At 35.3% G+C, this 18568-nt stretch overlaps 3 protein-coding genes across 3 annotated transcripts; 1 reads left to right on the plus strand and 2 right to left on the minus strand.

Annotated features, from left to right (window-relative positions):
* Nucleotides 1-2729: 2729 nt before the first annotated feature.
* Nucleotides 2730-6210, plus strand: LOC131006263 (protein GAMETE EXPRESSED 1-like). The gene is made up of 7 exons (XM_057933447.1): nucleotides 2730-3018; nucleotides 3237-3749; nucleotides 3870-4457; nucleotides 5091-5217; nucleotides 5403-5589; nucleotides 5659-5797; nucleotides 5875-6210. The coding sequence occupies exons 2-7, from the start codon at nucleotides 3286-3288 to the stop codon at nucleotides 6089-6091; spliced, it is 1722 nt and encodes a 573-aa protein (XP_057789430.1). The 5' UTR covers nucleotides 2730-3018; nucleotides 3237-3285; the 3' UTR covers nucleotides 6092-6210.
* Nucleotides 6211-6329: 119 nt separating this feature from the next.
* Nucleotides 6330-9401, minus strand: LOC131006255 (receptor-like protein 7). Its single transcript, XM_057933436.1, has one exon. It carries the CDS (start codon nucleotides 9115-9117, stop codon nucleotides 6502-6504), a length of 2616 nt encoding a protein of 871 aa, XP_057789419.1. The 5' UTR covers nucleotides 9118-9401; the 3' UTR covers nucleotides 6330-6501.
* A 1528-nt stretch (nucleotides 9402-10929) lies between these two features.
* Nucleotides 10930-16841, minus strand: LOC131006246 (receptor-like protein 34). Its single transcript, XM_057933426.1, has 5 exons — nucleotides 16029-16841; nucleotides 15460-15603; nucleotides 14769-14840; nucleotides 14595-14666; nucleotides 10930-13236 (listed from the first exon to the last, which is right to left on the minus strand). Exons 1-5 carry the CDS (start codon nucleotides 16729-16731, stop codon nucleotides 10991-10993), a joined length of 3237 nt encoding a protein of 1078 aa, XP_057789409.1. The 5' UTR covers nucleotides 16732-16841; the 3' UTR covers nucleotides 10930-10990.
* Between the last annotated feature and the right edge of the window lie 1727 nt (nucleotides 16842-18568).

Here is an 18568-nt window from a genome sequence, read left to right on the forward strand (position 1 = left end):
ATATCAAATCTTACATAATTCCATTTTTGGGGGGTTGACTGGACAAAATATGATTCAAAGTCAAGTAAAGTAGAAAGACTTGAGATATGATAGTCTTCCCAATTGCAATGGACAAAATATATCCACCCCACCTAATTTCTTCGACATCTCAGCTCAATTTCTCATCTCCAAAATGCCAATTTCTTTGCTTCAACACCTTCTTCTCATCTCTTTAATTTCAATAATCATTTGCCTACACAAAACATTGTTACTTGAGCTGAAGAAGGACTTGAATTCAAACGTGAATAAATACTCCCTCCATCCATAAAAAAATTATCACATTGTGGATAACACGCATTTTAATAAAATGTGAATCAAGTATCAATTTCACTTTAAATAGTTCAAATTGGTCTACATTATCCCAACTAAAGAAGTTGAGCCTATCTTCCTACAACCTACAAATTGGTCTACATTTTCCCAAATTGGTCTACATTTTCCAAAGTTCGTGTATTTTTTTTTATCATAATCCCTATTAATTTCTCTTCAAGTTTAAATGATGATTCTAAATTTAGATTTAAATTCAAATATTAATCATTTTGAAAAAAAAAATACATATTCTAGAAAGTATATTTATTTATTTTGATGGGTCAGGTTTTTTAAATATTTAGGCCCAGCTCGGGTCAGGATAACCTGTATAGTGGGCCTTGGCTGGGCCCATGCTAGTGGGTTCGATTTGGTTGAGTTTGGTGGGCTTCAAGTTCATTTTGTATAGTTTTTTCTATAAGATTCTACTTTTCCGATAATACTATTTAATTAATTAAAATTTAAATATTTAAAGGAAAACACTTTAATAATTTAAATCGTTTGTGTAAAGTGTGAAAACAAATTGAGTAGGCTAGATTAGTTATTGAGTGAACTTATGAGCTCACAGCTTGGATCTTGTTAATGTTAGCTACTGAATATGGTTGAATTGGTCTTTCAAGTCAACTGCTCAAGTCTACTAGCATGGCATACTATGCAAATTTTTAAAAACGAGTTGAATTTTTTTTTTCTTTATTTGAGTGAAAAAAGAGTTGAAATTTTTTAAAAAAAGATGAGAGAATGTAATGTAGGTAAAATATAAAATACAATGCAAATCTTAAGTTCATGTGGCAAATAAAATACTCCCTCCGTCCGCCAAAAGTATTCCACAATTACTATATTTGGCGTCCGCAAAAAGTATTCCACTTTCTTTTTTAAGCCATGGTCCCACCATCCACCTTTATATTTTATCCTTACAAACACTCTTTATTTACAAAAAACCCACCCCAAATTCAATCTCAACCACACATCTCATAAAGTGGTATGACCATTTCTCCACTACATCAACATCATCACACATTTTATTAAACTCCGTGCCCGGCCAAAGTGGAATACTTTTGGCGGACGAAGGAAGTACAATGTAAAACCTTTCTCTATATATCTGTGGAATATTTGAACAAAAATATTTAATTTCTCAATAAAACCTTTCCCTATATATATCTTCAATTCCTTGATATTCTATTACATTATTAGAGAATATTTAATTATGTGAAATATGAATATATATGTAAGCGTATACATGAAATAAATTTAGTTATGAACAATTTCTTTTCTTTTTTAATACTCCTAATAATAATGTCCTAAAAAAATGGGGCACAGAAATTAAAAAAATATAGATAAAGTAAGAGAGACATAAGGTAAATGAGGAGAGAGATAGATATAGTAGTAAAAAAATAAGAGAAATATAAAGTAAATGAGAAAAGAGATAGAAAGAGTGAATAAAGTAAATTATTTTCTTTTTTAGGTTATGACATTATAAATGGGATACTTAAAAATAAAATTTGGGACGATATTATTGAAATGGAGGAAGTATGAAAGTTTTAAGCTTATTTAGTCTCCAGTTCATAGCCCCAAGGTGATGATAGTTCATAACTTACTGAAATTTATACTACATTTCCACTTGAATTGATTCTTTCACACATTGAATAAATAAACCCCAATTTGTTAGAAAAGAGAAAACTGAATGATTAAATCCCATCATATTTTCTTTTCAAATTTTTATGGCTACGTGATAATGTTATAATTTTTACTAACTTTTTAATTAGAGTCTGCAAGGGTGAAATAGTATTTTTATTAATATTTTTAATATTTTATTATATCAGAGGCTACAAAAAATAAAATTGGGGCTATGAATAGAATCACCCATTAAAATATTCAGCTCTGATTAAAATATTAGGCCCCCACCGGCCCACCCAAATATTTTGAAATTATGATGTTGTGGAATCAACTGACTATTCAAAATACCAATTCAATTTATTAATTTAATCGTACTTTTCTAGGTTGTTTACAGTTTATAATATTTTTTTCTTTCTAAGTAGTTTGCAATTAATTTAGGAATCATCAGCTCCATGTAGAAATTAGGAATCCATTTGATTTGTAAATTTTGATTAATTACATGACCATGATTGATTTTCCTTGTTCATTGATGCATCTTTGTATGTACAATAATATAATTTTTAAAGGTTTTGGGTTCGAGTCCCCTCTGATGCGGCCTTTAAATTTTTTTATTTAATATTATTGATTTATCAAATAATAATAATAATATACTTTTTACGATAACACGCACTTTAAATACAAAAGCTTTAATCTATAAAATTTAAACTAATTATGTCTCCATACACAAACATCTATGGCCCATTTTTGTTAATAGGTTACCTAAATACGTGCATCAATAATTAATATTTACCTTTTTTTTTCTTTACTCAATATTTTTTATTCTTTTTCCAAGTAAGGAAGTTTTTTTCACTTTCATGATTTCGGCAGATTCTTTACCTTGGTGAACGCGAGCACCTTCAATTCACGGCGGCAAATTTCCATTCTCACAAGCTCTTGTTATAGCAACAGATTTATCCTTATATTTTGTGGTTGGAATCAATAATTTGTTGCTTTTCGTTTACTCAAAGCAATTGACGGCAAAAAAAGTTTCCATTCATGACAAAAGCCAACTCTATATTAAGAGTAAGCAAGAATCGCAGAAAGTTTCATCTTGTTTTTTTTTTTTATTTGGCTGTATTTTCTGGTGAGCTTCACTCTTCATGATAGCTAGAAATCAATTTTTAAGTTGTGCCTATCACTTGCTCGACGAATTGCATGAGAGAATTTCTCTTTATCTTTTATCTTGCTTTCTTCAATTTTTTTTTTTGGTTCCTGATTAAGCTTCTTATTTTTTATTGCAGGTGAATAATAGATTGAACTTGAGTTCCTTTTGGAACAGATTGCTTAGTAATGGAGTTGTTGAGAGTAGTAATCGCAGTTGTCATAATTGTGTCATGGCAACTCCACCCTGCAAGCGGCTTCTGGTGGTCTTCCTCCGACACCGCCGCAACTCCGCCGTCCGTGAGCAACCACGGCGGAGCAGAATTTGCGTTGGATTCATTCGAAAACGACGAATGGGCCATGAATCTAATCGAAAACGGCAATCACCAAATGCGTGCATCACAATCTTGTTGGGTGAAGGCATACGAAAATCTATTTGGCGGCTGTACAAAGATCGCCGCCGATGAAGATTTCAAGGACAGGCTCACGTGGGATCTCAGCGATTGCTTTCAGAAGCATTCCGGCCGCCGGCCCTTCCCTTATTGCAACCCCAAATATCCCACCAAAAACTGCCTCAACCAATTAGATAAGGAAGCTCATAATGTTTTCTTGCAATACTTTCTACGGATTGATTCCATCTGCCATCAGTTGCAGTAAGTGCGTTTTGCAAAAATAGGCCAATATTTTTCGGACTTGCAAAAATAGACCATGTTATTTTAGTTTTTGGTGTTCTTGGACATTTGTTCTCAATTATTTTAAACCAAAATTTTCAGAATTCATGCGTTCAAGGATCAAACGGAGAGGTTGGTGAACGATCTGAAAAGATCCGCAGAGTATGCGGAGGATAAATTACAGAGCATCAACGAGCGTGGCGAGATTTTACTCGTAAACTCCAAACATGTTAATGCCACGTTGGCCTCAATCGATGAGCAGACTCAGCTGGTGGAAGAAAGGTCGAGAAATCTCCAAGAAAACCTGCACGTTGTCAAGGATTATACAGTGGAAGTTCATGAGCAATCCAAGGAGATTGCAGCTGCTCAAGAGGAGATGATACAAGGCCAGGCCAAGATGAGAGAGAGGCTGAATGAAGAAATGGCGATTCTTCATGATTCCTACGCTAGTTTGGGCGCCGGGATTTCCGATGTAAGAGACAAAACAGCTGAAATCGAGAGAGAGGTTGGCCGAGTGGGAGATGCTATGTTTTCAAGAATGACTAGTCTGCATAACAAAGCAGATGGCATTGAGAATTTGACAGCAACTTCTTTGGATAATCAGAAGCTGCTTCTAAACGGGCAGACGACCGCCATTAACGGCGTTCGTCTGCTCACCGCCTTTCAATCAAAGGCACTCGAAGAAAGCAGGTATATTTCAAAGGAAAAATTGTCGTAAAATACATGAAGTTTCAACGAATTCTGATTTTACACACAACCTTTGAAATTTGAAAGAAAATACGCAAAATACGCCAAAGTTTTAATTTCTCTTACTTTTTTCCCAATTTAAAATTTCCCTAAATTTAAAACTTTGTAATTCAGTACGAAAATAAAATTTTCTCTCGCGATCAAACATTAATTCACGAAAAAATAAAAATAAAATTTTAATTTTACTGACAACCTTTTAAATTTGAAATAAAATACACTAAATTTTAAACTGTTACAATATATTTTCATTTTATTGTGAATTAAGATTTGATTGCGAGCGAAGCTTTATTTTAATATTGAATTGCTGAATTGCGGAGTTCATTAAATGCATTATATCTATGAGTTATGAGCTTATGTTCAGTTGTAGTAACAACTTTTTTCAGAAAAAAAGTGGGGGAAATTTTAAATCAGAAAAATTTAAAACTTTGTGTATTTTATTTCAAATTTTAAAGGTTGTGTGCAAAATCAGAATTCGTCCAAACTTTATGTATTTTACGGCAATTTTCCCCATTTCAAATCACATAACTAGACATAGAGATAATAGAATTGGTGTATTGAGATGTAGTGTACATGCAGGGGTGCTTTGCAAGAGTTGGCCGTATTCGGGAAGAGGCAGCAAGAGGAGCTGCTCAACCGTCAAGAGGAACTGAATCGACTACATAATCAACTTGCAGCGAACTCAAAGAAAATACTAGCAACTCAGGTAATTAGATCATTCAGAGTTTAAAATTATTTAAGGCTACTATATCCAGTATTTTTCGAACTTGCAAAAGTAGTCCAATTATTTTAAGTGTTCTTAGGCCACATTTGGGTCCAATTCGGTGTTTATAGGCCACATTTTTAGGTAATTAGATCATTCATTCCATTTGTCATACATTCGTTTTGCAGGAAGCTTTTGAGTCGAAGCAGGCAGGAATACAGAAAACCTTAGACAAGTTGTTTAAGCTGCAAAAGGCGATGCAGACAGAATGGAGATCAATCGAGATCGTCATCATCTATTCACTCTTGATGCTCGTGATCTACATCTTCACGAGCACGAAACAAACCTACAACCTTAGACCACGCCTTTACCTCGGTGAGACCAATTTCCAAATTCTTTCCCATTAATCTTATCCACTCAACAAAATTGGTCGGATCTTTGCAGCATTGTGCGTCTCATTCTCAATTGAGCTATGCACGCTGTACTGGAGCTTTGAGCATCAGACTTGGATCCGGACGTCGACTAGATCAGTGTTCCTACTTCTGGCCTCCATCCAAATTGTGTATTCCATCTACACGTACAGGTTAGTTGTGGAATTAAATTAAATAAACTATGGAGTATTTTATGAGATAAAGTTGATTAAATTTGAGAATGGTGCAGAGACTATGAAATGCTGAATCATGAGATGCTTTTGAGAATAATGGAGAAGATTAATGGAATAGAAAGAAAGCAAGAAGAGAGTGATGATGAATGGTCTTCATGGATCGACGCGGATTTACCAGAAGATGTAGGGATGTTGGAGGATCCAGATTACTATATTGCAGAAACAACTTCCATTTCTAGCACATACAATCTACGTAGTCGAAATAAATACTAAGTTCTGTTTTCTTGCAAACAATATTCAAAAACTTGTGATTATACTTTTTTTGTTCTTGCTGTTTTTGTACAATGTTTTCATGCAAGATGGTTGGTTTTCAAATCTACCAAATTCTTACAGCTGCTTCATCTTTTTGTAAGCTGACGCAAGTTTTTTAGTTGATAGAATTTATATTGTTGCTGTTTTTGTAATGAGATTGTCATCTCAAAGCTGAGAGTATTTTAGTGCACACAATGCATTTGACATAAAAAATGCCAAAGATATATTCAATAAGATTATGTTTATTACAAGTCATTGTCAAGCCAAACTCTTAACATAAAAACATACAAAAAACATGCTATTTATTACAAGTCTTTGTCAGACCAAACTGTCAACATAAATCTTCAAAAACCAAACTAGCAATGCCAACACTAATGTCTCCTCACTTGATTCCTCACTACTCTTCTTGCCATTCTTCTTCTTCTGATTCTGGCATCGCATATATCTTCAAACATCTCTTCTACTTTGCCAAAGTACTTCTCTCTGAAGCTTCGGCAGAACAAAAGTAGCCACACAATGATTCCTAAGCCCACAACATATCCAACTGCAGCACATACGTATTCCCACTCGATCTCAGTACTCTTCTCTTCCCCATTTTCATCTTCTTGTGGCGCCAAATGACCACTGCCATCACTACCACTGCAGCTTATGTTGAGATTGAAACCACACAAGCCTTTGAAGGAATCAGCTGGAAATGTTTGAAACTGACGACCATTTGGGATCTCTCCAACCAGCTTATTGTAGGACAGGTTCAGGACTTGAAGAAATGTGAGCCCTGCAAGCTCCACCGGTATCAGCCCCGTCAGTCGGTTTCCAGAGAGATCGAGAGATTCGAGGTTCCTCAATTGACCAAATGTGTTTGGGATGCTTCCGTTGAGGGCATTGTGGGAGAAGTTGAGCTGATGAAGTGAGGTAAGATCACCGATTGCATTTGGTATCTCTCCTTCGAAATTATTGCAAGAGAAATCAATGGTACCAAACTCTGGCAAAATCTTATGAAACTCTAAATTTATCCCTTTCATGATTAATGTGACGCTTACTGAGTAATACAAAACTGACTTGGCTTCATCACTCTGTAGCATCATTGTCTTCCAACTAGAAAAGTTTATTGATTCCAGATTTCCATTGAAATTATTGGAAGATATATCTAGAATTTTGAGATCTGGCCAGCTCATGTTGTGACATCTTACTTCCCCATAGAATTTGTTAGAGTGCAAAACAAGAAAGCGCAACGTCGATGATAGCATGCACGGGAAACTGTCATTGATGTTATTGTTCCCTACGTTCAAGAACTTCAACACCTTGCAACTTTTAAGGGACTTTGGGATTTTCCCTCCTAAATTATTATTGTTAACATCCAAATATCGTAGCTCACAATCCATAGGAAAATTATCTGGAATGCTACCGCTGATGCTGTTTTGGCCTAGATCTAATCCTTTAATGTTTTCAAGTAGGCAGGGGGGTATGCTACCACTTAATCTATTGCCAGACAAAAAAAGATCATCAAGGTTTGTTGCACTGCAAAGGGAGGTTGGAATCGATCCACTTAAACTGTTATTAGCAAGAGACAAGTACCTGAGTTGAGACGCAGGTGGAATGTGCAGGTGCAACTCACCCTTGAGCTGGTTAGACTGCAAGAATAGGTATTCAAGAGAAGCAGGGATATGGTAAGGCTTTTGTAGATGTGTTAGAAGATTAAAAGAGAGGCCCAAATCCTGAAGTTGTGTTCCCCAAATCCAACTAGGTATCTCCCCACCAATCCGATTGTCTGAGAGATCCAGTTGTTCCATATCCAAATATTTGATGAAATTAGGAAAATGGGACAAGTTACAAGAACCTAGTCCTAACTCTTTTAGTTGTAGACTTCCATATGAAGTTGAATTAATTACGTTGCGAACATCTACCGACAATCTATTGTAAGATAGATCAAGTCGGGTTAGATTGGCAAGGTTTTGACATTTGTGAAGTTGCAAAGTGCCATTAAACTCATTTAAGTTAAGACGAAGTTCCAACAATGAAGGGAGAGCAAAGAGAGAGTGGGGAATGTTACCAGAGAACGAATTACCCCCCAAATCTAAATAAACAAGATTGGAAAGAGCTTCAAACAGCGTAGAAGAAAGTGAACCTGTGAAGCGGTTATATGACAAATCGACACGAATCAGGTTGGTTAGGTTAGCAAAGGTGGGTGGAATCGAACCCTTCAAACTGCAATCAGAAAGAGACAAAGTGGTCAAACTTGGAAAATTGGTGAACAAGTCTGGAAGTTCTGGTCCAAGATTGTTCCAATCTAGTCGAAGGATGGAAAGGGAATGGAGTTGCCAAAAGGACTTAGCTAAAGGGCCAGACAAACCACAACGTACCAAGCTCAATGTGGTGAGGTTGGGTAAATATGATGATATAATGTGGCTCCATTTTCTCCTCTCATGAGAGGAAGTAACACCGACACGATCAAGATAGAGCTCTCGAAGCCCTGTTAGATTTGAGACAAGCATCTCCAGATTTGGGTACTCAAGACTTAGAGTTCCTAGATACTCATACGAGATATCGAGACAAACCAATCTCCTCAAGAAGGAAAGTTGGAGTGGAACCTGCCCACCAAATTCAGCATTGGATAAATTCAAGTGCGTCAAATAGGTGAGATTGTGAATACCTTTCGGAATGCGAGTGTTGTTGAACTTATTGTAGGCTAGATTTAGCTTCTGCAGATGCACAAGTCTGAAGAGACTCGATGAATCCGCGATTTCACCAGAAATGGACTCATGATCGAGCTGCAAACTAACGACGTAGCCAGCTGCATCACATTCCACACCGTGCCACTTGCAGCACTCATCCGTTTCATTCCATCGCACCAATTTTGTTGAGAAAGAAGAGTCGAAGCTCAATTCATCCTTGAGTTGAAGCAACAACTTTTTCTGATGGTCAAGACAAGAATGAGTAATGAAAATGAAGGAGGAAAGTATAGAAATGAAAAACAACTTCGAAAGCATTGTGAAAACTAACTCAAACTTGCAGCTAAGGTACGTGAATGTGGCTTTAAATAAGCACTCGATTTCTTATTAAGAGACGACCACTTGAAAGACCCATTAGGAAGCGAAGAAGAAAAACAAGTGTGGAAGCGAAGAAGTGTTTGTCGGTTTAAATCTGCACTGTTTTGCATTGCGATTTCAAAGTCGTTGTCTCCCACCTTATATATATATTCCACAAGTAGGCCAATCTTGGTAACGCTTTTTCATGCTAGTAATCAAAAAAGTGGAGAATTGAAGAAATTGCCATTCATATACTTGTGGCCGTGGTCTAGACGCGTAGTAGGGGCGTAGCCAAGGGGGGGCTGAAGCCCCCTCCCAAATTTTGACTTTTTTTTTATAAAATATATATAGATATATGTTTATATTATAAAAGAAATTTGTTTTATAAAAGTTGATTAGCTTGTTATATTCTGCCATTTATAATTAATTTAAGGATAATTGTGTTATTTAAAACTATATAATCTATAAAAATATTATATACATTATTATCACTATTATGCTTGTCTTTTAATAGAAAATGCCTAAAATGGATGGAATGCCCAAAAAAAATTCGTTTGCTATTATTACTATGCTTGTCTTTTATTATTATTGATTCTAGCTTGTAATTTATTGAAAATATATAATTTATTCAAATATTGTTCGTTATTATTGTTATTATGCTTGTCTATTAATAAAAAAATGCATAAAATGTACGAAATGACAAAAAAAAAGTTTGTAATGTATTGAAATTAATTTGTAATATATTGAAACTATATAGTATATGAAAATGTTGTTCTTTATAATTACTATTATGCTCGTCTTTTAATAAAAAATATTTTAAAAATACAGAATGTCCCAAAAAATTTGTAATGTATTGAAACTAAATTGTTATATATTTAAATTATATAATCTATGAAAATGTTGTTCTTTATTATTACTATTATGCTTGTCTTTTAATAAAATAATGTCTTAAATATACGAAATGTCCAAAAAAAAAAAAAATCGGGGTCTATCGCCCCCGAACCCCCGTGTAAGTTCAGCCCTCTTCCAAATTAATTTCTGGCTCCGCCACTGAGTAGGGCTCACTAGTAAAGAAAAGAAAGCAACAATGTTAGAAAATAATCACTCGAGTCTAAATCTTGAAACTCAACCACGTTCATATTATGCACAATTTGCACAATTTACTCAACCACCTATTTGCTCCAGTATTTCACATCAACTTTTTGAGCCTCAAAAAAATTTGGGCCGTTTTTTATTTTAAGCCTAGTCCAGCTAATGTATTTTATGTATAAAACTTTTGGGTCGGGATAATTGGGGTTGGGCTAGCCAAAAAATCAGGCCGAATTCTACATTTTCATCCTCCATTTAGTTTGTCCTGTTCTATAGTATATCTAATACCCCATTCATTCGTCCATGAAAATGTCTTAATTTGTTATTTTCATCCGTCCACAAAAATATGTCCTTTGTGATTCATGATTCCACCATTTTTTTTAATTTGTGTGGCATTTTCTCTCACTAACTCTCTCTATTTATTTATTTTATTTGTTGGACCATTTATCCGCTTATTAAATAAACAACTAGCTTTTCTTAAAACTTGCGACATATTTTTGTGAAGTTGGACATAGTTAAAATATCTTTTAGTTATATCCAGATTGGACTTGATTAAAGTCAAAACTGGTCAAGCTGTGATCGGAGCCTTTCTCAATTGCTTCCGCCTTTCTCAATTATTTTTCTTGATCATGACGATTTAGGTAAGATATCTACATTTCACAAATTTAAAAGTACATATATAAATACCAAAACACGTAATCTCTTTTATAGCATAAAGAATTGTTTTCTATATTTAAATAGATCATCAACTTCGGCGCTGTCTCCTAATCTCATTCCTCATCTCTACTCTTCTCATTCTTCTTTCATGCCTTTTTCTCCTCGCTCTCTCGTAGAATATCTTATCAACAACCTCTTCTATTTTCTCGAAATATCTCTCTCTGAAGCTTCTCCGGCATAAAAGCGTCCACGCAATGCTTCCTAATCCCACAACATAACCAAACGCAGCAATCACATATTCCCACTCTATCCCCTCATCTTTCGATTCCGACGCCGTTGAACCACTTCCACGACCAGTGTCGCCGCAACTTCTGTTGAGTGGAAAACCACATAGCCCTTCGTTCCCTTCAAAGAAATCCGCGGAAAATGTTTGGAACTGACGGCCATGTGGGATCGCTCCGACAAGCCCATTGTAAGAAAGATTCAAGAATGAAAGGAACGAGAGGCGCGCGAGCTCCACCGGTATTCTTCCTCTGAGCTGGTTAGTTGATATGTCGAGAGATTCTAGCTCCGTTAACGCACCAAATGATGCAGGAATCTCTCCCGTGAGGCCGTTGTGAGACAGATTCAAGTACTTCAACGAATTCAAATCTCCTATCGAATTCGGGATCCTGCCCGTGAATCTGTTGGATGACACGTCGATGGTAGTGAAGGCCGTCAAGATCCTCACCACTTGCTGCTCCAACCCTTTCAGCGTTAACGTTATTGAATCCGTGTAAAACGAGATCCAATTATCTTGCTCTCGCACGAGCCTCTTTTCCTTCACATCCATCATCGCTTTAAACTTCCTCAGATACTCATCAGGCAAGTCGCCTGTGAATCCGTTATGGGATATGTCGAAAACTTGCAGGTTGAGGAATGGAAACCTAAATACTGGTGGAGAAATGATGCCACCAAACATGTTGGACGTCAAAATGAGGACGCGAAGGTTGGTAAGATTCTCCGTCCAAGACGGGAAGGGGCCTTGGATTCTGTTGTTTCCGATGTCCAGAACCTGCAGACTCTCACAATTTGTGAGGGATTGAGGCAATGCTCCTTCCAAGTTATTACCATTCAAGTTGAGTGATTGAAGACTACACCCTTTTGGAAATGTAGTCTGAATCATGCCGCGAAAGCGGTTTCCCTTCAAATGCAAGAACTGCAGATACCTCAAGTTTCCTAGAAACTGTGGAATTGTTCCTTCCAAACTGTTGTTTGATAGATATAACCCTAGAAGACCCTCCAAGTTCCCCATTGTTGTCTGAATAGATCCATTCAACATATTGTTTGATAGAGACAGGTATGCTAAATTCTTGCAGTTGCCAATTGATTTTGGAATTGAGCCTGAAAACTGGTTAGAAGACAAATCTAGGTAGCTGATATCTTTCAAACTTCCAATCTGATTTGGAATTTGACCAATTAAATTGTTTGAGGATAAGTCCAAGATTGTGAGAGCTTTAAGGTTGAAGAACTCAGGAGGGAGTGTGGAGTTGAGCTTGTTAGAAGCAAGGGATGCTTCTAGAAGGAACTGAAGTCCACCCAAACAACTAGGTACAACACCTCTAAGCATGTTACCACGAAGGTACAAGTACCCCAAATTACCAAGCAAGCAAAGCTGATGAGGGATGTCTCCCTGCAGTTGGTTTTCATGCAGATGCAGCCTCTGGAGCTGCTCCATTTTCCCGATTGTCGCGGGGATGAATCCGGTGAGTCGATTCATCGATAAATCCAAAGTCTGCAGAGTGTTCAAGTTTCCAATTTCGGAAGGAATCTCACCTCTGATGCTGCAGTTGGATGCTAAGAACGTGACAAGGGATGCAGATAGATTCCCAACTGAATCTGGGAGATTCCCATTCATATTCGGATTGTTCGATATCTCCAATCTCTCCAAATTCCGACAGTTTGTCAGTGAATCCAGAAATGAGAGATGTTGATTGGGAGATGTGAAATTATTCTCCCAAAGAACTAGGGTTTGCAGCTGTCTGAGATTACCCAAATTGGGGATGGCGCCGGTGAATGAGTTTCTGTTTAATTCAATAACAGTAAGCTGAGAAGCGTTGCTGATGGAGACCGGAATCTCGCCGGTGAGTCTGTTGGCATACAGACGAAGCTCGGAAAGCGAGAGGCCGAGGTTTGAAGGAAGACGGCCGGAAAACTGATTCCTTTGAAGATTCAGTATCTGCAGATTTGATAAAGTGAATAGGGAAGAAGGGATGGAACCAAACAAGAAATCGTTGAAGGCTGCAGATAGTAACGCAAGGTCTGGTAGATTACCAAGCTCTTCCGGCAATTCACCTATCATAAACTATATATATGAATTCAAATTTGGATGTAATTGCACAATTTAATTTGAGTTTTATGCATGCATGAGATACCTATCATAAACTTCAGTTTAGTGATGCCATGAGAAGTGTAGCAAAGTTTAGCTACACACACCCACACATGCAGAGTTCGAGGGTTTTTTAGGACAGCAACTTAGATTGATTTGAAAATTAGGACAAAAACTTTCGGACTTGTAAAAATAGGACACTAATTTTTTTTAGAGTAAAATAGGACACTAATTAATAAGTGTTGCATCCGCTGGACATTTTTCAACCAATTCTCGGCCGATTATCAGTCAAGAAATATCCTATTTTTACGACGCTTATTAATTAGTGTCCTATTTTACTCTAAAAAAATTAGTGTCCTATTTTTACAAATCCGAAAGTTTTTGTCATAATTTCCAAATCAACATAAGTTACTATCCTAAAAAATCCCCTGACTCCACACATGCATCTATATACTTATTGTGACTAGCCAAAGCCAGAAAGAACATACAATGTAGTACGTGTTATTGATCGTTGGCTTGATTAAAATATATTTGTTTTTTTAGCAGAGAGTGTGCATTACACACAATCCATGAACTTCACATTAATAAATTATTATTAGAGTTGAATAATTGTATTAAATTTCACAAATAGAGTAATTAATTAATATCAAAATATTTGAAAATTGATTCTTTTCATGGTTAATATAAATCGAAGATAGATTTTTAATATATTTAATGAATTAATATATTGTTATTTTTTAGATCTAATTTTTCTTCTTTTAGTAGAAAAGTAAAGCGAATCCACAAATATATTTTTCAATATGACAATGAAAGATTAGTTTAATTACAGTTAATGAATTTATGTTTCTTATTCAATGTATATATATAATTTAAAGAATGAAAAATTAAGATAATGATATATAGCATGAAATCTAAATGTATTTTGTGCCCAAAACACTTTATATTTTTCACTACAAAAAAAAAAAGTTTTTATTAATGAGATGAGGATTGGTAGCTAATATTTGTGTCATGAAAATTAATTAGTGGCGTTTGAAAGTGTAACTATTAGTAATTAGTTACTTCATTAGATGTCACAATTTTTTTACGACACACATAATAGTTGCCAAGCCTCATGCATGTCACTAGTGAGAATTTTTTTTTGTAGTGTTTGTGACACGAATAATATAGCTACCCACAAAAAGATGTCTATGAATTATTTTGTGAACATTTTATTGTAGTGTTCAAGCCATAAATGAATTATTTAAGCATACAAAGAAATGTAGTGACGTTATGAATATGCATGTAATGCAATATAAACTAACAATGTAAAAGTTTACACACATACCCGTCAACTTATTCATAGCAAAATTCAGCTCTACTAGTGAAGTGAGGTTCCCGATTTCCTTTGGTATATTACCTAATTAAATTACGAAATTGACAAAGTTACTTCCAAAATTTCATAAAAATGCTGAAATTATTGGAAAGTTATTATGAAAACGAAGTAGTGATCAAATCATACCCGTCAAATTATTTCCATAAAGATACAGAATACTCAAGGATGTAAGATGTCCAATCTCCTTTGGTATGCCACCTGTCAGTTTGTCTTAGTGCAATTAGTTACACTAGAGAGCACGTATGGCTGAGTTTATAAGCTTATTAAAATAAAGTTTTTAAGAGCTTATAAATACTTCAGAAGTTTCTGGCAAAATAGGTTTCTAAACAGCGCGCCTATTTTCTTACAAAAATAAATTTCTTACTATTTATTATTACCATTATATACTATTATAATGGTATACTGTTTTTCATGAGAAATGAGAATAACAAACAAATTAGTATATAACATAAGTGCTTGTAATGATTGAATAACGGTATTCAATTAATTGATAAATTTTTCGCTTCCTCTAGGATTCGAACTCATGTAAAAATTCATCACCTCTAAGTAAATATCAGCCACCATAGGATTTGAAAATCTAATGTTACAAACTCATTCTCACTTTTCACCACATTTGTCCATTCTCCCCATTATAATTTTATATCTCTTCAATTTTCTCTCTCTAACCATGATTTTCTCTCTCTAATTCATAATTCTTTCTATACTTTATAAGCTCAATTATTCAAACACGCGTACTAAAAAAATGAGATAAAGCATTCTAAAAAATGGCATTCATTTGAAAATAACACTTGTTCGAAGATGAAAGGAAAAGGCATACCTGTTAAGCTGTTTTCACTAAGATACAACTGTTGGAGGTTGGGTAAATTGTCCATATTCGTGGGGATGCTTCCAGACAGATTATTGATGGAGAGATACATCACTTCCAACGAGGAAATGTTGAAGATAGACGGCGGAATATTTCCTATCAGAATTTGGAAAATATGGTTAGTTAATATCGTTAATGTGGGCTCCACTTTTCCAATTTCCATTTTTTAAATTGGAAATTGGAATATTTCCAATTTCACAAAATAGAAGTGCGTACCACCACTTTTTTTTATTCTTTAATTATATTCACTTAAGTCCTCGTGTCAAAACAAACTAGGACACTTGTTATGAAATAGATAGAGTAATATATTTATAAAATTACAAAAATACCCTTGTTTTTTTTATTAAAAAACCCAAAGGCTCCCCCTGCCCACCACGTGTTCGCATCCCTTCATTAGAGATGCTGAGATAGAATAAAATATTGCCAGAATTCCAATTCGGCTAAAAAAATTAACACAGTATTGGTTAAAAATCAAAATTTGAGAATACAAACAATTAACCCTTAATTAAATAATTAATTACCTTGGAAATAGTTTGCATATATAGATAACATGGTAAGCATGGTCAGATTCCCAATCTCAGTTGGAATCTCGCCGCTGAACTGGTTGTAGGCCAACCGCAGATCCTCCAGCTCCGTGCATCGATAAATACTCGCCGGAATCTTCCCATAGATCTGATTCTCTCTCAGAAACAATCTCTTGAGTTTGGGAGTATTTCTGCACAGATCACTCGGGAGCTCTCCCGACAGCTTATTGAATCTCAGATCGATTCCGACCAATGCAGACATGTTCGTGAAGAAGCCAGCCGGAATTTCTCCGGTGAGGTTGTTGTATCGGGCGTCGATCTCCTCGAGACGCCGCAGATTCGAGAGCTCCGGTGGTATGGCGCCGGTGAAGTCGTTGGAGCTGACGTCGAGGGATCGGAGGAACGTTAGGTTTCCGAGATGCGGGGCGAGGGTTCCGCCGAGGGCGAGGCCGGAGAGATTGAGGGCGGTGACGCGGTGGTGTTTGGCGCCGCACGAGACGCCGGCCCAGCCGCAGACGGAGGTGTTGGTGAGCCAGTTGCTGGTTAGGACATTATTTGTGTCTAACGTTATGCGTTTTTTGAAAGCGAGTAGAGCTTGTTGATCTGTGGTGAGATCGAGTGATGAGATGAGGGTGAAGAAGAAGAAGATGCTTAGAAGTAAGAGGTTAAGTGTGAAAGGAAATGAGAAAGAAGTATCCATAGATATGGAGTAATTGCATGTGATTTTGTTTTGTTAATCGAATGGGAGGGTATATGTATATATGGAGTAGTATTTATGCCACCTAATTTAATAATTTAAAAAATGTCTTCAATTTCCTCACAATAGTCTCTAATTTAAGAATAATATATAGAATAAGAATGTTAAGGGTGTAGACCGTACCACATTCAACTAATTTACATATTCTCTTTAATTATTGTGATGAAAAGTTTTGAGTCACTTATAGTAGGACGGAGGGGTACTATTTTTTTAACATTGTGATATAAAGATGGCAATAGTTTGAAGATGTAAAAAGTAATGGTAAATAAAAAGGAAAGTTTTTTTGGGAGTAATTTAATTTATTTTTACTTTTATTTTATTTTTAAAATTCATTTTACGCCCCCTAAATAAAAAGTCTATTTGGTCAATACTTCAAGCCATCTTTGACCCTTTGACTTTTAGTGGAAAATCACAAGAAATCTTTTTTTCATTTGTTTTTTAGAGGAAAATGACAAGGCATCTTCTCAGAGGCATGGGCATTGCAAAATTTTGAAAACAGAAAATGATATCACATGGGCTGACAAAATATTATAATAGACCCTCAAATTGCCAAAGGTGGAGCCCACAAGGACTCCATTATTCCTGAATGACTAGGGAAGACCTCAAATTAAGTGCCAAGTCTTTTCTATAGTACAAATAAATTAGCTTTTCCAAAAAAAAAATTGTCGTACAAATAAATTAAATCTACACTCGACTCAATTGGTAATAAAATTAAATAAATATGCTTATGTTAGTCAAGAATGGCAGCAGCTATGAATGTTGGCTGCATTTGTTAGTCAAAGTTGGCTGCACTTTATGAACATCACCACAACAAGTGGGCAATTGCAGAGAGCTTCTACGAAATGTAGAGAGCTTCTGCAGTGAGGTGTGGGTTTGAGAATATAGACAGTTTGGTTAAACCACGTTTAAAATATCAATATCTTAAATATTATTTTCTATGTCCCACTAAAAATGACATGTATTTCATTTTAAATCGTTCCATTATAAATGGACTGTTTACATAAATAGAAAAAATTAATCTTAAAAAATATAGGTCCCACCACTTTTAACTAATTTATATATTCTCCTTAATTTCCATGCCGAAAAATTTTGAGTTATTTATGGTGGACAGATGGAGTACATCACACTAGAATGTAGTTGGGAGCTAGTTGCGTCTAATTCCCAACAGCGTAAGGATTGCTTGACCGAGTTTATAACTTTTCTTTTTATTTTCAAATAATTTCATAAATAAGTTTTTTCCAAATAATTCTCCTGTCATTTCCTTCAAATCCTAATCATGCAGAATTTACAAAATATAGATTTATCTTATATTTTTTTAAAAAAAATTACTTGAATAATTAAGTATAGACAACTTTAGTTCAGACACAATTGATCGAATAATTATTACTTGAGACAAGATAAACTTTATAGATATATTTAAAAAAACTTTACAGATATACATTGTAAATTAAAATTAATAAATTTTATTAAAATATAAAAATTAATCATGAATAAGTATCATAAATTAACGAGTTATTAGTTATTACCGCCTAACATGCATTTGGGCTGATTTTGATTTTTCTCCATGAACTTGAAAGTTCTCAAAAAATACACAGACGTTAACTCTAGCAATTTTACCATGATTTCAAATTACGCCCAAATTGAAATTGATGACATCTCATAAATCCGACTCGGACGAAGCAGTCGATTGAACGACAACGTACAAATCGCACATTAAAGCATTCGATCTAACATTCATGCTGGATTCGACCCTTCCAAGTCAGAATTTTGAGAGAAATGC

Source organism: Salvia miltiorrhiza, chromosome 1 (genome assembly GCF_028751815.1).
Source record: "Salvia miltiorrhiza cultivar Shanhuang (shh) chromosome 1, IMPLAD_Smil_shh, whole genome shotgun sequence".
NCBI classification, from domain to species: domain Eukaryota; kingdom Viridiplantae; phylum Streptophyta; class Magnoliopsida; order Lamiales; family Lamiaceae; genus Salvia; species Salvia miltiorrhiza.